The 26078-nt window shown below is 46.2% G+C and overlaps 1 protein-coding gene across 3 annotated transcripts in view; it reads left to right on the top strand.

Moving 5' to 3' along the window:
* The window catches only part of Kif13a (kinesin family member 13A), a 181403-nt gene that overhangs the window by 123610 nt on the left and 31715 nt on the right, over nucleotides 1-26078 (top strand). For all 3 annotated transcript variants that reach the window (XM_038333122.2, XM_038333120.1, XM_038333123.1), the window contains 13 exons: nucleotides 607-737; nucleotides 2486-2572; nucleotides 2676-2842; nucleotides 8637-8850; nucleotides 10004-10166; nucleotides 11772-11912; nucleotides 13043-13192; nucleotides 15429-15590; nucleotides 17677-17850; nucleotides 19515-19666; nucleotides 21447-21579; nucleotides 21744-21890; nucleotides 24873-24911. In XM_038333122.2, coding sequence (XP_038189050.1) covers nucleotides 607-737; nucleotides 2486-2572; nucleotides 2676-2842; nucleotides 8637-8850; nucleotides 10004-10166; nucleotides 11772-11912; nucleotides 13043-13192; nucleotides 15429-15590; nucleotides 17677-17850; nucleotides 19515-19666; nucleotides 21447-21579; nucleotides 21744-21890; nucleotides 24873-24911 — 1860 coding nt within the window. The remainder of the gene's footprint in view (nucleotides 1-606; nucleotides 738-2485; nucleotides 2573-2675; nucleotides 2843-8636; nucleotides 8851-10003; nucleotides 10167-11771; nucleotides 11913-13042; nucleotides 13193-15428; nucleotides 15591-17676; nucleotides 17851-19514; nucleotides 19667-21446; nucleotides 21580-21743; nucleotides 21891-24872; nucleotides 24912-26078) is intronic.

The raw sequence follows: 26078 nt of genomic DNA, 5'->3' as shown, positions 1-26078 counted from the left end.
TTGGTTTTGGTTTTGGGGGTTTTTTGAGGTCTTTTGAGACAGGGTTTCTCTGTGTAGCCCTGGCTGTCCTAGAACTAACTCTGTGGACTAGGCTGTCTTTGAGATCAGAGATCTGCCTTCTCTGCCTACTGAGTGCTGGGATTAAAGGTGTGTACTACCACTGCCCAGCTGAATTTAAACATTTTTTTAAAGTTGTTTCTAGGTAAGTTTTTAGCTTAAGAAAATTGTTACTGCATCCATCCATCCATCTATCCACCCACCTACCTACCTACCTACCTACCTACCTACCTACCTACCTACGTACCTACCTACCGGCATACCAATCTATTTATCTATCTGTGGAGGGCATGTGAATGGAGTCAGAGGACTATTTTTCTTCCACCATATAGGTCTTGGAGACCTATATGCAGTCAGATTATCAGACTTGGTGATGAATGTATTTATCCTCTGAGCCATCACACAGGCCAACGTTTTGCCTTCTGATGCTCAAGATGTCCTCCCGTGCAATTCATTTCATACAGTCCTTGATTTCTTCCAGTTGCTTGTGACCATTTCTGGTTGAGTGCCTTGTGAACTTGGTTTCTTCTCTTCAATTCTGGGTTCCAGGATCACACCCGCGTGGGTGCAGATACCTCTCAGGACATCCAGCTCTTTGGGATCGGGATTCAGCCTGAGCACTGTGAGATCCACATTGCCGCAGATGGAGACATCACTCTCACGCCAAAAGAAAATGCAAGGTAGGAGACACCTGTGGAGGGGCCAGCCTCTCCCGTGTTTTCAGGATGCTGGCCCTTTTCCCTTTTCCTGCTTCAGTTACATCAAAGTTAAGGGTACGCCGGGTATCCTAGAGGGTTTGCTTTCTGTTTACAGAGGGTATGTTAGTTACTGTTCTCATTGCTTAACCAAATATACCTGGGAGGAGGCGTTTATTTGGGTTCACAGTTTGAAAGGGTACAGTTCATATATATGGCTAGGAAGTCATGGTGGCAGGCAGGGCTCTTGAGAGTGACAGGGAGAGCATGAAGCGCTGGCACCATCACATCTGACATCAGGAAGTAGAGAGAACCAGACCCTTCCAGACATAGGGTAGGGTAGCTTTATCTCCTAGGATCTGCCCCCAGGGACCCACTTCCTCTAGTGAGGCTCTGCCTCCCACATTCCTCAACTTTAGGATACAGCGCCACCCACTGGGGATCTGCTGTTCTAGAACCGGAGCCTGTGGGGTCTGTTCATATTCTAGTAATAGCAGTATGGAACTTTGAGGAGGAGTAGCGTTGTCTTAGTTAGGGTTTTCTACTGCTGTGAAGAGACACCATAACCACATCAACTCTTACAAAGAAAACATTAATCCAGGTGGCGGCTTACAGTCTCAGAGGTTCAGTCAGTTATCAGTATGATGACTGGCGTGCAGGCAGATGTCCCTGGAGCTGCGACTCCTACATCTTGCAGGCAACAGGAAGTCAACTGACAGTCACACTGAGGGAAACTTGAGCAAAAAAAAAAAAAAAAAAAAACCCTCAAAGCCCTCTCCCACAGTGACACTCTTCCTCCAACAAGGCCACACCTCCGCATAGTACCACTCCTTTTAGGGGACATTTTCTTTCAAACCACCACCAGCATGTCTTAGTTAGGGTTTCTGTTGCTGTGAAGAGATACCATAACCATAGCAACTCTTATAAAGAAAAACATTTCATTGGCTGGCCTACAGTTCAGAGGTTCAGACCATTATCATTATGGTGGACCATGGTGGCGTTTAGGCAGACATGGTGCCAGAGAGGTAGCTGAGAGTTCTACATCTTGGGTAGGAATAGGATGTGATCTGAGACACTGGGTGGTGTCTTGTGCGTAGGCGACCTCAAAGCCTGCCTCCACAGTGACACACTTCCTCCAACAAGGCCACACCCACTCCAACAAAGCCACACCTTCTAATAGTGCCACTCCCTTTGGGGACCATATTCTTTCAAACCATCACATGGCTTTTTATTTTGTTTTGTTTGTTTGTTTGAGACAGTCTATTGTTCAGTACTGCGTACACCAGGCTAGCCCACCTGGGACCATCCAGGGATTCTGTCTCTACCTTCCTTGTCTCCATAGGCCAGGGATTCTGTCTCTACCTTCCTTGTCTCCATAGGAATGATAAGATTACAGATGTGTTGCTATCCCCAGCTTTATGTGATTCTGAGAGTCTGAATTCAGGTCCTCATGCAAGCTTTGCCCAATGAGCTGTCTCCCCAGCTGCATTTTGTAAATGTCGGTTAACCATCCTGTAGTGATGTTTTGTATCTCCATCAGAAACACAGAGTTGGGCCTCATTCTTAGGGGAGTAGGCAGACCCTTCCTGACTCATGACCGAGACTGGGTTTCTGTTACTCCTTCTTCAACTGTTTCCCAGAAGACATCCATTAGGGGAATATTCCCTGTTACTTCTTTGAATCTGGGACTACTGTCTTCCATCCACCTGACATCTTCCTTTGTGTCCCTTCAGGTCGTGTGTAAATGGCACCCTCGTCTGCAGTACTACCCAGCTATGGCATGGTGACAGAATCTTATGGGGAAATAACCACTTTTTTAGGTATCAACTTCATGTTCTCTAGTATTTCCATTTGCGTTCTTTTCTGTTGTCTATTTAAGTATAAATCAAACTGATTTTATCTAATGATGAAAATCCCCCACAGAATTAATTTACCTAAGAGGAAACGGCGGGATTGGTTGAAAGACTTTGAGAAAGACGCAGGTCCGGCGGAGCATGACCTGGATGCTGCAAGCGAGGCCTCCTCGGAACCAGACTACAACTACGAGTTTGCACAGATGGAGGTCATAATGAAAACCCTGAACAGCAATGGTAAGATGCGCTCTCCGGCAGCAGCAGATCTCGCTCACATGGATCCACAGTGGATAAGCAGAGTCTCCCCAAAGTTTAGACACATAAAGCCAATAATTTCTTCCAGAGGCCATCAGCAAGGAGCAGCGTCAAGACAGCTCAGGGAACTCGGGTAGAACCAGAGAGTTTGCAGATGCCCCCCCCCCTTTTGGGAACCTCTTGTTTTCAAGCCAATTGCGATAGCATTTCCGTGGTCTCAGTATTTATGAAATGGGTTTGACAGACCTTTTTTGTTCATTTTTAATCAAATTTTCCATCATTGATCTTGTCATTTCTGGAAGGGTGATAAAGATCCCCCAGGAAAATACAGATCCAGAATTCTCATAAATTCTCATAAAAGATAATATTTACTATCAACTCGGGTGGAAATTATACTTCTGAAGAGACTTACTTGACAGGTACTCTCAAGTACCTTTGAGAAAGACGACGCTTGAAATGAAATGTTCCCAGGCTTTTTGCCTTACACCCTCTCCGCCTCCCCCAGCCCCGCTTCCTGTGCCAGGCTCACTCTCGCCAGTGTTAAAGAGCAATGCCCTCCCTCCTCCACCAGTTCCCCTAAGTGGCGCTTCCCTCTGCGGCACACATGCATCCTCTGTGCATCCTCAGAATTCCGTCTCCTGCTAGGTGGCTTCCCGACCGTAAGCCTGTCTGCCTGGTGGTCCTCCCCGTGGTGGTCCTACTTGAAGATCCTCTTCCCCCTCCTGTGGTTTCAGACGAAGCTGGCTCACCAACGCTGGGACAGAGGTTCTTAATTGCTGCCTTAGCATGAGGGATCCTGGCTGGCTTTCAGCGGGACCGCTGAGGGACGTTGCTTGCTGCGAGCTTTGGCAAACTCTAACAGGCAGTATTGGGATGAAGCGAAGGTTTTCTGCCTGACCAAAGTGTTTCTTGATCATGACTGAGGACCCCCCCCCCCCAACCATATTCCGGCTCTGTTACCGCCCAGCTGCCCTTTTCCCTACACGCCCAGCAGCACAGGAAAATGTCCTTGGTGTTGCTGCCTCTGTTACTAATGGCCTCATTACTGCAGGGAGCATGGCAGTTCAGGGCAGAGGTGCTTCCAAAGGTAGCCTCCACCATTTCAGTGATCGCCTAGAATCTCTAGTGTAAGAACTGACCTAAACCCAGCTCATTTGGATGTAAATGGAAAAGAGGAGCCGGGAAAATGGCTCACCAAGGGCTTGCTGTGCAGGCATGAGGACCAGCGTTCGGGTTCACAGAGCCCATCTGAATGCTGGGCGGACATGGAAGCCCATCCGTCACCTAGTGTGGGGGAGGTGGAAACAGGACTAGCTGACATGGTGGGCCCTGGGTTTGAATGAGAGACTTTGCGTTAATATATGAAGTAGCAAGCCATACAGGAAGATACTTGATGTCAGCCTTAAGTTTCTACATGCATGTACACATATGCACCCCACACACACATTTGAACATTCATATACACATGTACACATTCATACATAAACAAAAAAGTTTTTTTTTTTAGCCCAGTGGTAGTGGCACACACCTTTAATCCCAGCACTCAGAAGGTAGAGTCAGGCAGATCTCTGTAAGTTCGAGGCCAGCCTGGTCTACAGAGTAAGTTCCAGGATAGCCAAGGCTACCTAGAGAAACCCTGACTTCCAAAACAAAACGAAACAAACAAACAAAAAGTAAGTAAAAGAAAATCTAGCTATGAACAATGACATGTTTTTCTCAAGGGCTCAAAATAGAAATCAAACACTAATCTCTTTTCCCAGTTTCTTCTGTAGCCAGCTCTAAAATAAGGAGTATTAGGGACTGGTTAAAAGGTGGTGAGGTAGTTTCTAACATCTAAGATTAGAGACTTCTCCCCCCATCCCCAAAGGCAGACGTCCCTTCTATCCCAGTGTGAGTCATTTCCAATGCCCTCTCCTAACACCCTGTCCTGCCTGCTCCTCCAGCACCCACCCTGTCCTCTCCCTTAGCACCCCTGTCCTATCTGCTCCCCCAGCATCCCTATCCTGTCCCTTCCCCCAGCACCCCTGTCGCAGCACCCCGTCCTCTCCCCTCCCCTAGCACCCCTGTCCTATCAGTTCCCCCATCATCCCCCAAAACAAAACAAAACAAACAAACAAAAAAACCGACTCTTTGGTATCCTGGCCTTAGACACCAGATGCACTGAACTTTTAACAGTTCTCTTGAGAAGAGGAAAATGGAGTGGCAGTGTAGCTCAGTGGTAGAGTGATTGCCTAGCATTGCCTGAAGCCCTGGCTTCCATTCTCAGAAGCAGGGAGGGAAGGCAAGAAGCGCGGGGTGTGGGGCGTGTGTGTCCTGGGCCAGATCATAGACAGGTTACCTTGCTAACTGGATCCATTTTATTGAATTCATTTTTAATAAAAACAAGAGCTACTTTATTCTGGGAACCACTTTGACCAGTTATGACCAGGAACACATATTTAAGTTACACTAAGGTCTATGTTCCGACATGGAAAGTTTCATGAAGTTTTGTTATTTTACAGAACAGAGAAAGTCATAAATCAAGGCAAGTTTGAAACACACTGGGGGTGCACCAGAGGCAGGTTCAGCAGGATGGGGGAGCGTCTCTATAGACCCAAGATGCTATCTGATGGTGTTCTTAGATTTGGGGTTGATGGGAGCTAGTGGTCTGTGAAGTTAATGATCACGTAAAGGTTTATCTATTAGTCACAGGGTGTTCGTTCAGACACAGAGGTTGGCAAGGAATGGCTGATCCAGAGTACAAGAACTCGCCCTAGGCCTGCAGCATTCCAGTCTCTCCACAGTCCTGAAATTCTGATCAGTCTCTGTAGACACAGTTGCTTTCCAAGCATTTTCTTTCATAGCACCCCCTGCTGGTCAAGTTCTACATTGCGTGCATGTGGGAGCACAAATTATGTATTATTATAATGTCTCTTGTAGCTAGAAATGTCATTCCAGGGATCTGATATAAATGAGACTGAATAGTGGCCAGGATAGCAGTCTTTAGGAGAGAGGAGAAGTCATTAAGAAGAAATTTCTGGATCATTTAAAAGTTATTAGCTATATTAGAACCTCTTTTAGAAGAGGCTGGGTAGTGTAGGAAAGGCATCAGACTGATTGATAGGCAAGAGGAATATTGTCAGACATTCCCACAGGCTTGGGAGATAGCTCAGTCAGTAGTTTCCTGATAAAGACCTAAGTTCAGTCTCTAGCACCCACATTAAACAAACAAAAACAACACTCCAAAAGCTAGGGGTAGTGACACAGACTTGTATTCCCAGCCCTTGGAGAGGCAGAGATGGGGAGGATCCTGGGACTTGATGTATTTCCAGTCTAGACTAACTGGTGAGCCCCAGGCTAGTGAGAAACCGTGTTTCAAAACACAGGGTATGGGGCGGGGAGCTGATAAGTTGTCTCAGCAGGTCAGGGTGCTTGGTAACAAGCCCGACAGTCTGAATTTGATCCCTCCAGAACATACATGGTATAAGGAAAAAGCCAACTCCTCCACACATGTGCCACAGTATGAATGCATGTGCACACACTAAATAAATCCATGTTTTTAAAGGCGATTTACCTCTGGCCTTCACATGTACACATCATATAGGCATCCCCACATACAAATATGTGTACATACACATACATAGATATATACATATATCTATGTATGTATATAAAACCAAAATAAACTTGAAAAATAAAGCAAAATAAAAGAAAAATAAGAGAGAACTAATTTCCCATAGTGATGATCAGAAGTAAAACAGAGCTTAGCCCCTGAGCAGGACAGTGTGTGATGAGGAGGTGACCTGGGAGTCCTGCTTAGGAGGCTCAGGTGCAGGGCTGAGTTGCTCTCCCTTCTGTATTTGCATCTTGGTCTGTGGCCCCCATAGAGCCTGTGTCACTGTGGCTTCTGGTGCTGTTTTAAGCAGCCTCAGTCCCTTGGCCTCCACTTTGACAAGGAATCTGGCTTGAGATCCTGCAGCGTCAGCCAGCAGGGTCACGTGTGTTTCTGCAGTGTAAGAAGCTGAGGTGTGGATTACATATGTTCTTCAGGACCCAGGCAGCAGAAGTCAATGGCACAGTTCCTGCTTAGCATGAATAAGACCCTAGGTTCGATCCCTAGTATGTCTTTCAGTATCTCTTCACAAAACGCAGTAAAAAAAAAAAATTTCTCAGTGATAAATCTGCTGTTGCTTTGAAGAAACAATGGATTTAATGAAGTGCAGTTGTTTGCTTTGAAGACTTTGTTCTTCGATGAGTGCTAATACGGAGTGGCTCTCAGGATAAGAGCATTGTGTCGAGACGTGTTTTGTCAAGTTGATGTCTGACCCTCGTTGATGTTGAACTTCTAATCTAAGCTCAATGCGTGGCACTGTCCTTGGTTGTCATTGGTCCTTGGTCATCTGTGTGATTTTTCTGAACCCCAGTTTCTTCAACATTGAAATGGAGATGCCATCCACCACAGGGAAGGGGAGGGGCTGCAGGCTTCTTTGGAGGTCATGCTTGCAGTCAGTTTGGTCCCTGCTCTTGAGATGCAGCCAGTAAAGTCATGTTGGCATGGTAGCTGTCGTTTTTATTAAAACAACTTACAGCATCTTGCAATTATACGAAGCTGCTCGTTTTTTGCTGTGTTAACTTTATTGTTAAGGCTCGTGTGTTCTCTCCTCTTACATGCTAATATAGAAAGTGTATTGTCTGTGTTTATTGTACAAACTGGTGGGGTACTTTGGAAGAGTCTCTGAGTAGCCATGATCAAGTGATTACAAAACTCCTGAATCACCGACCAGATTCTTTCTGGAAACTGAGAACAACTGGATGGGAATTCAGCCCAGGTTTTCAGGGAATCACAGGCAAATGTGTCGACATACAAGAAGGAATCTATATCCCACACCAGTCTAAAGATGCATCTCCCCACGGTCCCGTGGACTTCTGGGAGATGCTCACAGTGATGGGTAGTCCTCCCCTGCACCGTGTGGCTGTCAGCGTACTGATACTCATTTGTGTTGTGACTTTACCCATGGGCCATTGTCTGGACCTGGTATGCAGCTCATTGGTCATCACCGCATTGGTGCCCTGTCCAGTCAATTGGCTCCTCAGAGTCAGGTCCCACCCACACCGAAGCCATCCATGGAGGTGCCAAGGCTCCATTGTTGATATGTCTGTACCTGCTTGCCCAATTGCGAGTTCTAGATTCCTGGAGTACTAACTTGCCAAAGACATGCTTTTCTTTTTTTATGAAAGTTAATTGCCGTCTTAGGAATTAACACCTGAGAAATTGCCATGTCATATACCTAAACAATATTTTCAAACGTATGCTATGATTATTTCCTCTCCATCAAGAGAAGGGGAAGTTTGTGGTGAGCAATCAGAACCCTGTTTGTTATACACAAAAGCCATGCTACATGAGTGTGGAAGGCGTGTGCTGTAAAAATCAACTTGTGCAAGCTCCTAGCATTGTGCTGTCTTTGATAACACAATGGTTTCACATCCAGTTCCTCCCCCATCAAATACCGGGAGGTTTGTGATACACACAGCTAGACATGCAGATAGATGCACTCATCCCGTGGAAGAAGGTAACAGTGAAGGTTTGTAATTAGCAGTTAGCTGAAGTGTTATCCGAAAGCAAACCAGGAGGATTTCCACTGTGAACCCTTAGGCTCCACAGAGAGCACAGTACCAGGCTAGATCAGGTCTGAGGCAGGAGATGTTTCTTGCTGAGAGTAGCCCTGTCTGGCACCAGTGTGGACTCCTGTCTTTAACAGCTCCTTCCAACCCTTTGCCTCTTCTCTCGGCTCACCAGATCCAGTTCAGAATGTGGTTCAGGTGTTGGAGAAGCAGTACCTAGAAGAGAAGAGGACGGCCCTGGAGGAGCAGCGGCTCATGTATGAACGCGAGCTGGAGCAGCTACGCCAGCAGCTCTCCCCTGAGAGGCAGCCGCCGAGCAGTGCCTCTGACCGCCTGGCTTACAGCAGCCAGACAGCCCAGCAGAAGGTGACCCAGTGGGCTGAGGAGAGGTAAGGATGGGGCCAGACCCTGAATGAGAAATAGGGGCTGTGGAACTAGAGAGGCCTGTGGAGGAAGGACATGCCTGGGAGAATGAGACTGCAGGCCCACTTCTGATTTGGCCATTGGTGTTTCACCTGAGAGTTATATCCCAATAATGTCACAGTAATGTCAGCCACCATAGACCACCCCCTCCCCAGATCTCTAATCCTTTGCCCTTCAGTACAGATAGTGCCAAAGTAGAAGACTTAGATTGATGGGTCTTGAGATAGCAGAAGTTTGGATGATTCCTTAACAACAGCAATCTGAATGTGCAGACAGAAAGTAGGGAGGTATTTTGTCCCCTTTAGAAGGTTTTGGTGCTTGGAGCCATGCTTTCTCCGTGTTAATCATGTGCACTGCCCCTGAGAACAACCCCAGCCCCAGGCTGTATCTGGGTAGCTTGGCAGGAACAAAGCAGAGAAGAGCAGGGAGTGTTTGGAAGCATGTGAGCAAGCTGTCTGCTTGAGTCTGGAAGTGACTTGTAGAGAAGGCGAAAGAATTCAATCTGAAAGTGTTAGACTGGGCATGTGCGAGACGACAACCCAGCGCACGTGAGAGATGGCAACCTGGGATGCTTGGGGTTTATCCTGAAAGAAGCAGTTCCCCTGCTAGACTTGAACCCAGGAGTGGCTTAAGGGAGGCAGGTGTTTATAAGGACTATCATATAGCAACTGGATCTTAATAATAAATAAATAGATGGTGGCTAGATGGATGGGTGGATGGGTGGGTGGATGGATGAGAAAATGAAAGAATGGAAGTGAAGAGGAACGAAAGATTGTGACCACCCTGACTGTCGTGGAACGTATTGTTGTAGACCAGGCTGGCCTTGAACTCACAGAGTTCTGTCTGCCTCTACTGCTCAGATCCTAGAATTAAAGGCATGCACCACCATGAGCGGTGCCTGGATGTGTTTGTTGGTTTGTTGCTTTGTCTAATATCAATCCTCAACCCCTCAGTTTTGTCCCCAGCAGTGGTTCTCAGTGCCCTCCTCTCTGTGGACAGGAGGGAAAACTTCCTAAAAGGAGTGTTGCTGCTGTGGATGGAGTTTGCCACCACTTTGTGACAGGAACAGAACTCTGGTTTACTTTACCTGTGTGTGCTCCCTCTTCTTCAATACCCCAGGGATGAACTGTTCAGGCAGAGCCTGGCCAAGCTTCGAGAGCAGCTGGTGAAAGCGAACACTCTGGTGAGGGAAGCCAACTTCCTAGCTGAGGAAATGAACAAGCTCACTGACTACCAAGTGACTCTTCAGATCCCCGCGGCCAACCTCAGTGCCAATAGGAAGGTAGGCATAGCCCTTGGGGTTGGAAGAGCAGGATGTAGGCTAGTAGATCCTGCAGACTGGAGTCCAGAGCTCATCGCTGTGAGCAGGTCCTGTGGGGAACCAGGTGTTGACTCTGGACCCTTCGAGTTGGTCTGTACCCCCTGGGTGAGCATACGCTATAAGCAGCGTCCTTAGAGAGAATGGACGCAGAAGGCCAGGTGGTAATTATGCCTGCTTCTCATCACACAAATGCCCCAATGCAATGAGTATACATGTAAGCCTAGTTGTACAGCCTATGAGCAAATTCTCTGAGGAGAAACGTCTTTGAAACCTACTATTGCATGTAAGGACCTCCCCTCAGCCTTCTGGAAGATGCCTATCATTTAAACTTAATGAAGTTTTGCTCTAAGAGAGAAACCTAGAAGATAATAAATTTTCATCTTTTTTTTCTCTACCTGGCCAACAGCTAGAAAGGAAGTTGAGTGTGGTGAGTGGAGAGAGGGCTCACTCAGTTAACCACTGGCTGCTCTGCCAGAGGACCGGGGTTCGCTTCCTAGCACACACAGAGTGGCTCGCAATTATCTGTAACTCTACTTCCATTGCGTGCAGTATCCTCTTCTGCCTCTGGCAGCACCAGGCACACACGTGGTACACATGCATGCACGGGAGCAATACACACATAGACATAAAATAATTTTTTCATAAATTTAAGAAAGCGAATTAGGGAGGATTTGATTGGTTATTGGAGTTCTAAGTCCACAGATATAGACATGGGCATACCTTCAGGTTGTGCACAAGGGTTCTGTGATAGCCCTTTGATTCTTTAATATTGATTGATCGATTGATTGATTGATCGATTGATTGATTGATTGAGGCAGGGTCTCACAATCCCATGCTGGCCTCAAACTCAATTTGTAGCTAAGGATGACCTTGCACCTCTGACCCTCCTGTCTTTGCCTCCTGAATGTTGTCATTATAGGTGTGCATTTACCACATCTGTTTTGGGTGGTGCTAGGGCTATAACTGGGGCTTTTTGCTTGTTTGTTTGTTTTTTGTTTTTTAGACAAGGTTTCTCTGTGTAATAGCCCTGACTATTCTAGAACTTGTTTTGTAGACCAGGTTGGCCTTGAACTCACAGAGACCTGCCTGCCTCTACCTCCCAAGTGCTAGGATTAGAGGCTTGCTCTACCACCAAGCTATAACCAAGGGCTAGACAAGCACTCCATCAACTGAGCTACCTCCCAGCCCTCACAGTGGCCTTTATGTAACAAAAACACGAAGTACCCTTGCTACTGAATAATAATTAGAATGTGATAAATCTGTATGATGAATTTCTATGCTACTATTTAAAAAAAACAAGTTTGCAAAGAATAATCAGTAAAAGGAATTGATCGTGATGTAAAAACTAGAGAGAGACTGGGATGTGTGATTACGTGTTTACATGGGCTTGATTTAAAACATAAGTGTGTGCATGGGAATATCTAGAAGAAAGTAACCAGAATATTTCCTAGGTGGTAATATTTGACCATCTTGTGTAAACCTACAGCATCATTGTAATGTAGACAATCTTTAACTGTCAGAAGGGAAGTCAAAACCATGTCTGCCTGGTTTCTCTTTGTTATACAGAGAGGGGCGATAGTGAGTGAGCCTGCCATTCAAGCGAGGAGAAAAGGAAAGAGCACCCAGATTTGGACCATCGAGAAGCTGGAGAATAAATTAATTGATATGAGAGACCTTTACCAAGAATGGAAAGAAAATGTCCCCGAGGTAAGAGGAACAAGGAGATGTGGCTGCATTAAAACCACAGATAAAATGCTCTGGTGTTTACACTAGGGAGATAAATATGATCCTCGAGGAGCGCCAGGCATGGTACCATTGCACTTAATTCAGACAGGTGGAAGGGGACTTCCAGCGGCTCTTGTTTTGTTTTGTCTTCACTGCCTCTCACATGAAAGGAAGAGGAAAGAAGTCTCTCTGTGATTCTAGTCTGTGTCCTGACAAACCAGGCCAGCTGGAGCCAGTGTGGACTTCATCTTCATCCCCATCTGCACATGTGCCCCTATCTGTGTGTGGCACCATCAGTGTGTGCCCCATCTATATCTGTCCTTATCTGCATGTGCCCCTAGCTGTATGTGCCCCTAGCTGTATGTGCCTCTATCTGTTTGTGCCTCTATCTGTGCGTGCCCCTAGCTGTGTGTGCCTCAATCTGTGTGTGCCCCTAGCTGTGTGTGCCCCTAGCTGTATGTGCCCCTAGCAGTGTGTGCCCCTAGCTGTGTGTGCCTCTGTGTGTGCCCCTAGCTGTGTGTGCCCCTTGCTGCGTGTGCCCCATGCAGCGTGTGCCTCTTGCTGTGTGTGCCCAATGTTGTGCGTGTCCCTAGCTGTACGTGTCCCTAGCTGTGTGTGCCCCTAGCTGTGTGTGCCCCTTGCTGCGTGTGCTCCTTGCTGCGTGTGCCCCTTGCTGTGCATGCCCCTAGCTGTACGTGTCCCTAGCTGCGTGTGTCCCTAGCTGCGTGTGCCCCTAGCTGTGTGTGCCCCAGCTGTGCTCACAGATGGGTAGATTTCCAGATTTAACTGTAGTGCGTGTAATGTTTTGTTTTGTTTCTAACATTTTATATTAGCAATAGAAAGAAAACTTTGGTGCCAGTTCCAGGGCATGCCATGAAACAGGCTGTAGGGGTGGGATGAGTGAAGGCGAGTCTCCTCTGCGTGACAGCCCCCAGCAGACATGCTCCACTCATGAGCTGGGCTGATCTGTCAGCATGATTCTGATTTTATTTCTTGTTTATTTCAGTGAATGCTTCCTCTAAAAGTATGTTTAGTGCTGGTTCGAAATAACATGATTTAAGTTGATGCTTTGTTTTCTGACCTCTCACTTAATGACCTCTCCTGCTTCTCAGGCCAAAAGGCTCTATGGGAAGCGAGGCGACCCTTTTTACGAAGCTCAGGAGAATCACAACCTCATTGGTGTGGCTAATGTGTTCTTGGAATGTCTCTTCTGTGACGTTAAACTTCAATATGCAGTACCCATCATCAGCCAGCAGGGGGAGGTAAGGACACACCAGCTCCTAGAAAATGACAGGTGTGAAATTTTGTTAATCTCTGCATTGAGGAAGATCAAGATGCTCTGTGTGCATGCGTGTGTGTGTGTGTGTGTGTGTGTGTGTGTGTGTGTGTGTGTAGGATCTGGTACCTTCCTGGAATAATGCTGCTCCGGTGACCACCAATGCTTCTCCTCGTGCTAAAAAAAACAACTTAAGTGGCCAGTGGATCCAGTGGCTGAGGCCCTTGCTCAGGGTCTTTTAGTCTCAAGTCCCTGGCAGGCTCTGGGTATCTGATATATTAAAAACACACTCAAGGCTCAACACTCAAGCACTTGCCATGTGAACCAAGTGCTCTGAGTTCAAGTTCAGAGTAGAAGGAGAGGAAAGGCTTCTGGATGTTTTCCTCTGACCGTCACATGTGTGCTTTTTGCATGTGCGCACACACACACACACACACACACACACATAAAGAAAGATGTATCTTTTATGCATGTGCTTTGGCATGTACACACCTACACACACCCACACGTAAATAAAAATGTATTCGAGCTCTCAAATGTTTCTTCTGACCATCACATGTGTGCTATGGCATGCACACACCTGTACATACACACACACTAACACATAAATGAATAAAGATATATTCAGAGTTCCCAAACATTTTCATTTTCATCTGACCATCAAATGTGTGCCGTGGCGTGCACACATCTACACGCATACACACACACACACACACACACACACACAGACTAATGCACGTGCATTCAGTTCCCAAACAAGCATCATATGACACATTGCACTGCTGTGTCTCCACCCTTCTTTCCCTGGGTCCCTCCTCCCGTATGTCTCACTTTTCAGATACCGTCATCTGACTTCTCACAGATCCTTGTCTCCAGCGCCCATGCTATGTGGAGATTGAGTCTGGGCGTTAGGCGTCATCCTTACTTAGCCTGGTGTGGTGGCTCGTCCCTGTAGTCCCAGCATTCAGAAGCCAAGGCAGAATCTGAGCAGCCTGAGCCATCTCAGAAAGGAGAATGGAATACTGCCAACCTGGACCACTCCAGCAAAACACTTCCACACCCAGAAATAGAAATGTTCTAATAAAAAATGGCCTGAAAAGAACAGTTATTTAGAGGCTGGAGGAATGACTCAGCAGCTAAGAGTGGCTTGCTGCTCTTGGAGAGAGCCCAAGTTCGAGTCCCACTCTCCCATCAGATAGCTCCTAACTATCTGTGACTCCAGCTCCAGGGAGATCTGATACCCTTGACCTCTTTGGACACCAACACTCAAGTCTGTGGACCCACGCACATACACATAATTAAAAAATAAATAGGTTGAACAAAAGAATTGTTACCTAGAGCTAGGAGTGGAGTTCCAAGCCTGTCATGGAAGCACTCAGGAGGCTGAAGCAGGAGGATTGTGCGGTGAGGTCAGCCTGGGTTATGTAGCAAGCCCTGTCTCAACAAATCAAAACCTCACAAAAGCAAACAAACAGAAGAACTGCCTTCCCATACCTGCCTGACTTTGTTCATGTGATTCCTTCTGTAGTAAGGGCCCACTGCCACCCCACTTTTTCATTCAGCTCCATGTTACATACCATCCACCCTCCCTGAGCTAGGGGCCAGGTCTGCCTGGTGTCCTGTTGGAAGCACGGTGCTCGGCACAGCTCCTGCCCCCGTCCGTTCCCAGTAAACACTTGCCGCATGCACGTGTGAACATTTACCCTACGCACACCCAATACCTCTGTGTCAGTCGCTTTGTCCTGTTGTTCCTGGGTTCTGCCTTCTCTGCATTCTGGCCATGAGCTCACTGGCAGCAGAGCCCACTTCTTTTCTTGGCGTCCCAGTAGGTCTTTGTGGAGTGAATAGGTTAACCAAGTGCATGATCTAATAAATGCATATGTAACTATGTAAACAATTGCAAGGCCAAAGGTTCCAGTAGATGATGATCACTCCCTTGAAGTTGTTCCTTGCCTGAGCTGAGGAAAATGGGTATACCTAAGGATAGTTCTAGAAAACAAGTCGTGAAGGGACAAATTTGACTCAGAGTAAGAAAGGAATGGTGCAGGGCACGGCTGGCTCTCGGAGGGTGGGTTTTGGGTCTCCCTCACGGGAATGGCTTGGGAGGGAGGGTCTCGCACTGCCAGAGATGGTCAGCCAGGGCTGAGAGTAAACTTCTTTCTCAGGCTAGTGTTGCCTGGGTATGCCTTTGAGCTCTGAGATGCTCTTGTCCCGTGATCCAGGTGGCCGGGCGTCTCCACGTGGAGGTCATGCGTGTCACTGGGGCTGTTCCCGAGCGCGTGTCAGAGGATGACTCTTCCGAGAACTCTAGTGAAAGCGGAAGTCTTGAAGTCGTGGACAGCAGCGGCGAAGTCATTCACCGAGTCAAGAAGCTGACGTGCCGGGTGAGAGGAAAATGGTGGGGGCTCACGTAGACCCTGGCGATGCCAAACTGTGCGCACAAAGTTCTGTGAGGTTTCCATCCAGCGCAGTAGAAGCTAAACTGTCTGACGAGAGATGCAGCTGTAGGCAGCACTTCTAGAATAATTCTCTCAGGACAAGTGTGTGGAATTCCCCAAACATGTACCCTCTACCTTCAGTGTCTAGGCAAAACTGGTTTTGTGAAGCCCTCCACAGACCCAAATCCACATGTATCCAAGTCCCTTACACACAGTGTGTTGGCCGAGGCTGCTAGTTCAGAAATAATCACACAGAAACCATATTATTTGCAATACTATTTGGCCAATAGTTTAAGCATATTTCTAAGCTAGCTCTTATATCCTAAACTAACCCATCTCCATTAATCTGTGCATCACCACAAGGTTGTGGCCTACCGGCAAAATTTCAGTGGACTCCAGCAGAGAAGTCTGTCTCTGGCGGCAACTACATGGCTTCTACCTGACTCCACCTACTCCCTCCTTCTCTATCTGCTTGGAACTCCTACCTAGCCCTATTCTGCTAAGCCACTGGCCAAAACAGCTTTATTCATTAACCAATAAAAGCAAAACAGACAGAAGGACTTCCCACACCAACAGTAGACTGTGTTTGCATATAATCTATGCACATCATTCTATACACTTTTAATAACCGCCAATAAAATAACATGAAGTGCAGTGCAAATGGTGTGTGGTAGTTATATCGGTTCTAGTTAGCCTTATTTTTTAAGATTTATTTTATTTGTTTTCTGTAATACTTTTTTGAGGCAAGGTCTCTCAATTATGTAGCCCTGGATGTTCTAGAATTCACTTTGTAGACCAGGCTGGCCTCCAACTCACTGAGTGCTGGAATTAAAACTGCTCACCGCCACACCTGGCACTAGTTGGCTTTAATTTTGTACTTGACACAGCCTAGAGTCACCCGAGAGAGGAATTGCATTGGTGCAATTGTTGATGGGCCTGGCCTGTCTGTGGGGGGTTGTCTTGGTTGTTAATTGATATAAGACAGTCCAGCCCACTGTGGGAGGCACCATTCCCTTGGCAGCTTGTCCTGAGCTGTATAAGAAAGCTAGGTAAGCACGAGCCAGCCAGTAAGCGACATTCCTCTATGGTTTCTGCTTCAAGTTCCTGCATGGGCTACCCTCCGTGATGGTCTTTGCCCTATAAACTGAAATTAACCTGTTCCTCCCCTAAGTTGCTTTTAGTTGTGGTTTTTACCGCTTGTAACAGTTGCTTAGAGAATAATTATAAGATAAAGTCTATACATGTCGGTATGATTTAGTGTCTGGAGTATATCTGATCTAGTGACTAAACCACAGATAGCAAATCTACAGAAAGAGAGGGCCATGTATGTCGCAATATGGGGAATATATGATTGAATTGTGTTCTCCTAATAAAAGTTACTTCTGTATCAAAAACTCAGTCATGAGTAAGATTATACAGGAATGTGCTTTTTTCCCCCTCACAAATAAGTAAGTATAATTTTTCTTAAAATTTGGAGATGAGTCCATGCGTTAGACATGATGGTGCACATCTTTAATCCCAACACTTAGGAGGCAGAAGCAGGCTGATCTCTGAGTTTGAGACCTCCATGCTTTAGAGTTTTAAAAAAGGATGGACTGGGAATAAAGCTCAGTCTGTGTGAGGCCCTAAATTCACTGCTGGTGATAGGAGATAGATAGGTCGATAGATGGATGAAAGATAGATAGATAGATAGATAGATAGATAGATAGATAGATAGATAGATAGATAGATAGATAGATTAGTCAATAGATAGATAGATCAGTCAATAGATAGATCAGTCGATAGATAGATCGATCAATCGATCAATCAGTTGATAGATTAGATAGATCAGTCGATAGATAGATAGATAGATAGATAGATAGATAGATAGATAGATAGATAGATAGATAGATAGCAATGAATGGTCTTAAATATTCTCAAATGGATGACTGACTAACTTCATCCTCTCTTAGAGATGACTGAACTATGGAAAGACATATTCTTTAGTGTTTCTTTTATGAGAACTATAATTTATTTTTTTAAATCTCTTCAGGTGATAATTAAAGAGGCAACTGGGCTCCCCTTAAGCCTCTCCAATTTCGTCTTCTGTCAGTATACGTTCTGGGACCAGTGTGAGTCCACGGTGGCAGCCCCGGTGGTGGACCCAGACGTGCCTTCCCCGCAGTCCAGGGATGCCCAGTACACGGTGACCTTCTCTCACCGCAAGGTACGGATGCAGTTACAAAGTGGTACTGGGCCCAGGGTGACACTCTGTGGTGAAGTGTGAGCTTGACCTGGGTCAGTTCCCACCAGCAGAATGGCCACAACAGAGAGCGGTGGCATATACCTTTAATCCCAGCACTTGGGAGCAGAGGCAGGCAGATCTCTGTGAGTTTGAGGCCATCTTGGCATACATAGTGCATTCCAGGACACCATGGACTATACAAAGAAATCCTGTCTCCAAAAACCGAGAGAGAGAAAGAGAGAAAGGGAGAGAGAGAGAGAGAGAGAGAGAGAGAGAGAGAGAGAGAGAGAGAGAGAGAGATTTGCTTATTTATTTAGTGTATATGAGTATTTTGCCTATGTTCTATATGTGTTCCATGTACATGCCTGGTGCTCCCAGAGGCCGGAAGAGGGCGTCAGAGCCTCTGGTGCTAGTGTTACAGGTGGTTGGTGAGCTGTCAGGTGGGTGCTGGGAATCAAAGCAGGGTCCTCAGGAAGAAGAGCAAATGCTCTAAACCACCGAGCTGTCTCTACAGCCCCGAGCCTACATCTCTTGACCCGCATTTGCTAAACCACATTCTTAAAATCTTTAGTTACCATTATTTTACCTGCAATATTTGTTTTTTATTACCTGTTAGCATGCAAAGCAATGCCCTTATTATAGCATTTTCATCCACATGAGTTCTAGGCCTTGTTCTAAGTCGTCCCCTCTTCTGCTCCTATCCTCTCACATCCCCTCCCCACACACTGGCTTCTTCTCCTCCTAAGTAGCATCCCTCCCTCCCCCATTTTTGTTGTTCTTGTTGTTACTGTTTTCCTAATCATCTACTAAATATTCCCCATCCTTCTTTGGATTCACAGGGCTGTTTATATCAGGAAGACAAAGGCTGGATTTTCAGTGTGTACTGTTTAACAACTGTTTAAATACATACAGATCCCAAAATCCCTGGGTTCACAGTGTGATTTTAGAGGTTGTTAGTTTTTTTGTTTAATTTTGTTTTACACTTCTAAAGAACATAGATTGGACTCACTGACCACTGTGTTTCTTTTCCTCCTAACTTTCTGGGTCTGTCTCCAGATGAAATAGGAAGTAGATAGAATATGGTTCAATCCACTTGGTAGCTGTTTCTGGAAATGAGTCAATGAATAACTGCCTCTGAGTCTCTGCTCAGGCTCCCAAGGAGGCTGATGGGAAGGAAAGTGGCTTGGCATTAGGCCTGCTCAGTGTTCTGGGTGACCAGCCACAATTCTCAGGGAACTCTTTACATTTCCACAGTCATGGGCTTGTCTTTTAGAGTGAGGAATTGAAGAGAGACACACTCAAAAGCAAGAGCCCAGACCAGGAAGGAATCAGATAGTTCAAGTCCCTACAGGGTAAGTCTCGAAGTGCAGCCAGGGCCATCCGGAGGTCAGGGTGGTTCACTGGAGCTGGCCATGAGCCAAAGTAAGGGAATGCAGATGCCAGCTCTGCACCTAAAGTCAGAGTTTTGAGTTCGGCTTTGTTCGTTAGGACAGAGTTAACTCCTAGATCTCTTCCAGATACGGCCTCCTGTGAACCTGGATGCTTTCCCACAGAACAGAAGAGATGGGGTTTAAGTCTGAGAGCAGATGAGTGGGTGCCATTGTGCCCGACTCTCATGGTGCTGTCCTGCCTTCTGTTTGTCCCAGGACTTCGTGGTGACTGTCACCGAAGAGTTCCTGGAGTTTATTTCCGATGGCGCGCTGGCAATCGAAGTGTGGGGCCACCGGTGCGCTGGGAACGGAAGCTCCCTCTGGGAGGTCGACTCCCTCCATGCGAAGACAAGAACATTGCACGACAGGTTTGTTCCTGCTGCAAGCATTAGACGCAGGGGTCAGGAACAGCTCATAACCTTAAGTGAGCATCGAGGCTTCAAACCCTGGGGCCTCGAAGAAGTTGCTCAGCCTTTGAGTCCCTTTCCTCCTTTGTAATACTAGAAGAAGCCACCAGTTGAAGCCACCAACATCAAAATGCACTGTGGATAGTGAGTTATTGAAACCAGCAGGACTGGAGTAATCGCTGTATTGATGTGGAAAAAAAATCCTTGGTTTTACTTAACATCAAGCACAAAAATTATGTTTATTTTTAAAGTCTTTATTACATTAGTGTGTGTGTATGTGTGTGTGCGTGCGTGCTGAGGGAGGTCAGAGGACAGCTTGCAGGAGTCAGTTACCAACTTCCACCTCGTGGTTCCCAGGGATTGAACTCAGGTCATCTGGTTTGAAGGCAAGCTCTTTTACCTACTAGGCTACCTTGTTGACCCAAATCATAAATTTAAATGCAAAGAAAAATCTATAAATCTGGTAGAAGAAAATAGTAGGATATCTTTTTACCAATTTTTATTGCTTTTTAGGTTTTTTTGAGATATGGTTTGGTTGTAGACTAGGCTGGCCTCACATTTGTGGCAGTCTTCTGTCTCGACCTCCCAAGTGTTGGAATTGCAGATGTGCGCCACCGTGCCCTGAGTTTTCGTCATTGTGTCGTTGTTGATGGTATCGTCGTAAGCAAGTGCTCACTGTAAAACCCATCTGCCCTCAGATTCGCAATCTTCCTGCCTCAGCAAGTGCTAGTTTTACTGGTCTGTTCCATGCTGCCTGGAGGGGGATGGCATCTTTACAACTTTGACATGGTCACAGGTTCTCAGGCCACAATAACCATAGGAGGGAAAAGTTCCAGGTTGGACTTAATTCTACATCAAAGGCATAACAATGAAAATAAACAAACAGCCGGGTGGTGGTGGAGCACACCTTTAGTCCCGGCACTGGGGAGGCAGAGAACAATGAAAATAAACAAGCAACTGCGATCTAAGAGAAAGCTCCTAAGGTCTTTTTTTTTCTTTTTATAGCATTTCCAGAGACAGAACGTAGGTCTTTCCGCATGCCAGGCAAGCACTCTGCATTTCAGCTTCAGCCCTAAAATTGGCAATTTCTTATAAAGTTGATCATTTGCCTCTTCTGTGGCCCAGCCACCTCACACCCGGGGGCTTACTTGAGAGAAATGAAAAATTAGGTTTACAAGTAGTGTTCATGGCAGTATACCAATATACCAGTGTCATGATGAACCCAGGTATTTTCAGCAGGCGAATAAACAAATTACTGGATTAGTCATCCAAGAGTAGCTTAGTCAACATTAAAAACTAAAAGAACTGGGGCCAGGCATGGTGACACATGCCTTAAATCCCAGCACCCGGGAGACAGGCAGACAGGTCTCTGTGAGTTCAAAGTCATCTAGGGCTGTAGAGAGAGACCCTGTCAGAGAAAGAAAGGATCATCCATCCATTGTGCCAAATGACTCAAGAGTCCACGCCACGTGGTTCCATGTTTATGACATTGTAAGACAGGCAGAGCTAACTTGGGTTTGTCAACCCCCTGGAATTCTGTGTACAGCTCTGAGGGGAAGGTATGGGTCAGTTAAACCGCCTACGAGTCCTTACCGCAGGGTTGTGTGAGCGGTCCTTGAGGAAGTAACCTGTGTGACGCCGCTGGCACAGTGCCAGAACGTGCTCAGAGATGGACGTTTATTACCGTTTGCTACCAGTGGCCCTGGCTGATGCTTGGCTTGTCGGGATGTGGTTTTTGCAGGTGGAATGAGGTCACTCGAAGAATAGAAATGTGGGTCTCCATATTGGAACTGAATGAGCTGGGGGAATACGCCGCGGTGGAACTTCACCAGGCGAAAGACGTCAACACTGGGGGAGTCTTTCAACTCAGACAGGTAGAAAGGTTCCGTTTGTTTGTTTGATTATCATCTCCTCCCTACTCCACTCTTAGAGTTTCTAGGCAGCCCTAATTATTTTGTGTTTCTGTTCTCAAATTATCTTCCCTTGTTTCCTTCCCCTATCCCCATCCCCATTTCTGGCATCTTCACTGCCTCCGCAGGGTCATTCACGTAGAGTGCAGGTCACAGTAAAACCTGTGCAGCATTCAGGGACGCTGCCACTCATGGTGGAAGCCATCCTGTCCGTATCCATTGGCTGTGTGACTGCAAGGTCCACCAAACTACAAAGAGGGCTGGACAGTTACCAGGTAAGACAGGGGTCTAGGGTCTTAGGTACCAAGGACTAGGGATGTAGCTTGGTTGGAGGATACTTACCAAGCTTCCTCAGAAATACCCAGTACTTCAGATTTTTTTTTTAATTTTTAATTTTAAAAATATCAAGGGATTACAGAATTGGCTCATCAGTTAAGAATGCATACTGCTCTTACAGAGAACTCAAATGCAATTCCTAGCACCCATGCGAGAGAGCTCAAAATCACCTATTGACTCCATCTCCAGGGGATCCAGTGACCTCTTCTGGCCTCTGAGGGCACCTGCGCTCATGTGCACATGCCCACACTCCCACAGTCAGATACACACACACACACACACACACACACACACACACACGATTAAAAGGAAATATTTTAATTAAAAAGAAGAAATTTAAAAATCAGTTACTGCGTAAGTAAGGAAATTGATGTAAGTGGAAATCTTACTTGGAAATTCAGCAACAGTTGAACTGCATCTCTTCCAAGTCACATCCCAGTCTGTTGCCTTTCTTCTAAATATAAAATGCTGTGTTTGCTTAGTGTTACTTAGTAATGCTTACTTCTTAAAGCGCTAGTGGTGACCTGCTCTGGGCTGCTTTTATTTTATAGCTAGCACAATAGATGTGAACATCATGGCTGTCCCAATCCGCTTGCCCAAAAGACGTGAACATTACTGCTGCCCCAGTCCACTTGCAGTGTTATCAGAAAAATGTTCCTTGTACCATCACTTTAAACCAATCTTTACTGCTCTTTTTTGTTTTTATAAAAACTGTGGCCTTGATTATTTTGTCCATTAAATCTCCATCCTCCAAGCCCACTGTGCTCATTAAGAAATAAAAAGGATGCTGGCTGTGATGATACAAGCCTGTCGGCCCAGCACTTAGAATGTGAAGGCAGAAGAATTGGAGTTCAGGATCGTCCTCAGCTTTAGCTGCATAGTGAGTTTGAGGCTAGCCTGGGCTACATGAGACACTGTGGAGGACGGGCAGCACGGAAGCTAGTCTGTGCCCTAGGAGAATAAACTTCAATAACTGTCCTCCTACTGTGGCTTGGAATAAGGTATGTGTTTCAAGGGACTGGGCAAAGTTGAACCAGGCTCCCCTATTGTCAGATGTGGTAGAGAGGATCTCTCTGCCTTGCCAGAGAGAAAATATTTCCCTCCATTTCTCTGAGGAGTCTAGGTATCAGCCCAGCCAATCCTGAGAAACGGTTTCCCTTTGGTTTCATGGTGTTGGCGCAGACTTTTCTGAAGGTTGGAGATGAGAGCAGAGTTCTGGGCTTTGCCAGGCACTGCCCTCCTCCGGTCTGACCAAACTTCCCTGCAGCTCAGGGTCTGCGTGCTTCCTTGAGAGCAAAGGACAAGGAGATAGGGCACGTGGTCTGGGCGCTCCTCTAGCACACTTGTGTGTTTAGAGCCTGTGAGGAAGGGAGCGAATGCATATCCTCACTCCAGGCCAGGCCCTCGTGAGCCAGTAACCTCCAGGGCGGCCACAGGAGTTACTTGGTAGCACAAGGCTTACAGACAGGAGACCCCGGTTCCCCATTCATTTCCTGGTTCACTTAAACACTGGATTCTTTCTTTCTTTTCTAAAATGATGCCATAGATGCAACAATTCTCAGTTTCTTTCTGGAATAAAACTGTTATGATATATGATATAACTATGTTATGATATATGATATAACTATGTTATGATATATGATCAAATCAATCTTCAGCATAAGACATGGAGTTCATGTAGCTTAAGTTGTGACTTCCAAAATTAAAATGATTATAATATTCTCTCATGTCATTAAAAAAAGATTGTTAAAAGTTTAAATAAAATAATTCACTGGGCATAGTGGAGCATTCCTGTAATCCCAGAATTCGGGAGACAGACCACTATCGGTTCAAGGACAGCCTGGTCTATGTAGTGAGTTCCAGACCAACCAGGACTGCAGAGTGAGACCCTGTCTCTAAAGTGACAATAATGGCTGTGATAATGATGACTCAAGGGGGCTGTAGTCGTGTTTCTAAGGAAAATTATCTTTACCTAAACTCTTGTTTTCAGCTTGATTCTTTCTCTTGCCTAAAGTTTTTTGTGTGTGTTTTTTTAACCAACATTGTTACCTTGTATAATTATTACAAAATGCAGCCATGCCTTTGGGGTACTTGTGATCCATGCATAGAGAACACAGGTTGCCTGTGCACTCCAGTGGCCCAGCTTCCCCTGCAGTAGCCAGCGCAGAACCTTACATGCCCTTAGCCTGTGTCCCCAGGCATTTCTGTGGCAACTTCATCCCTCTGGGTGATGCTGGAGATAGAGACAGGAGGTCTGGCTTCTGTCCTGAGAAGCCACCATCTGTGTGAACCTTGGATTAACCCTCCATCCTCTAGGGTCTCTGTGAGAAGAGAATCTCTTAACTCCTTCATAGGTTAGCCTTCTGTCTGGCTAAGATCATCCCAAACTTCAGACAGCCCGCCAGAATGCGTGTCAGCAGGGACAATGGCACAAGGCCTGGCCCAGGGATGTTGTTTTCAGTCCTTATCTAAGAGAATTCTCTTGAAAAATACTTGATTTTCTTACTTTAAAAATAATTCTTAGGGCATTAAAATGACTCAGTGGGAAAGGCACTTGCCTCCAAGCCTGACAACCCCAGAACCCACATGAGGAAGAAGAGAAATGATTCTTAGAAGTTGTCTTCTCTCCCTCCCTCCCTCTCTCTCTCTCTCTCTCTCTCTCTCTCTCTCTCTCTCTCTCTCTCTCTCTCTCTCTCTCTCTCATACACACACACACACACACACACACACACAGACACAGACAGACAGACAGACAGACAGATTAATTTAATCCTTCCTATTCTTTTGGGATTCAGTAAAATGCTTTACGGTGCTAATGTTGTACGAGGCGACCATTGTTAACATGTGTTAAATTATCTTTCCCTGTGTGCTGTTTGAGAAAACGAAATGCATGTCCTTTATGTTTATTTTTTCCCCACCAGAGAGATGAGGAGGATGGCGATGATATGGATAGTTATCAGGTATTGCTGCCATTGTCCACCCTGTGCATGGGGCACAGCTCTCGCTAATCGCCAGCCTTCGCAAAGCAGGGCCCAGGGAGGTGGAAACAGGGCCACGGAGTGAAAATGTGCAGTTTCTCACTTGCTTTTGGTTTGCTTTGTATGTGATCAAGGTCACAGTACTATTTCTCGCGATTTTCCTGTTGATTCCGAATCTGTAACCAGACACTGCACTGTTTGCGGTGCCGGCTCCAGTGACCAGCTAGCAGAGCCTTGCTGGGCGAGACCATGAGGGCCGTAAAAAGATGAACGATCTCAAAACACACACTGCTCTCCGTTCAGTTCATTGGTCCAGTCTTGTCTTTCCCCTACTAAATTGTACTTTGCCTCTCACTTCTGGAAGATTTCTGTCACCCTAAGTGCCATTTGATTTAAAAAAAAAATACACGTTTATTGGACAACAAGCTTAGAGACTGAGCATAGACCTTTATTTTGTTTTATTTAACCAGTGGCCCTCTTGTTAGGGTCAAGCTTAGTTCATCCTGTTGAGAATTTAAATAGCAGCACTCTCTTGTTGGAAATGGAGGAGAGGGGATGAGCGGATGTGCCATAGATACCCAGTTAGCCTCAGCTAGCCTTACAATCACGGATGATGGTGGGGTCGTGGTCAGAGTAGTCAGCCAAGATGAAAGTTTCAGGCATGAGTTCCCAATCTTTGTACTGCTTTCCCGTTCGAGTTGAAAGGATGGGTTCTTGGTGAGCCTTTCTGGATGTCAGTTGTGGGGACATTGTAGGAGAAGCTTCCAGGTTCCCACTCTTAGTATCAGGTCATCATTGCTAGGAGAGTTAGACCCAGCAGCATCTGAGGTAGAAGTGATGGTTTTTCCTTCCTTACTAAGAAAGGATAAAACAGAACCAGAACAGACCTCAGAGGGAGGTCAGGATCCCCTCAGGTCTCAGCTGTGCCATCAACTAACGTCTTGTGGCTTGGGGCGTGCTTCCTGCCATGCGCACAGTGGAGTCCAGCATCTGCTCTGGGAGTTCTTCTAGCATGGCTGACTGCATGTGGAGTTTTTGCATGGGAGATGTTTGGTTATCCTTGTGGTGATGGTTGGCTGTTAAAATCTTCGCAGCAAGTTTAGGAAGTTTTCTGCTGACCTATTCTTTGCATTTCAGAAAAATCTGGTA

This window comes from Arvicola amphibius, chromosome 6, assembly GCF_903992535.2.
Source record: "Arvicola amphibius chromosome 6, mArvAmp1.2, whole genome shotgun sequence".
Lineage (NCBI taxonomy): Eukaryota > Metazoa > Chordata > Mammalia > Rodentia > Cricetidae > Arvicola > Arvicola amphibius.
Note: the sequence above shows the minus strand (reverse complement) of the source record. Positions and strands in the feature narration are given on the sequence as shown.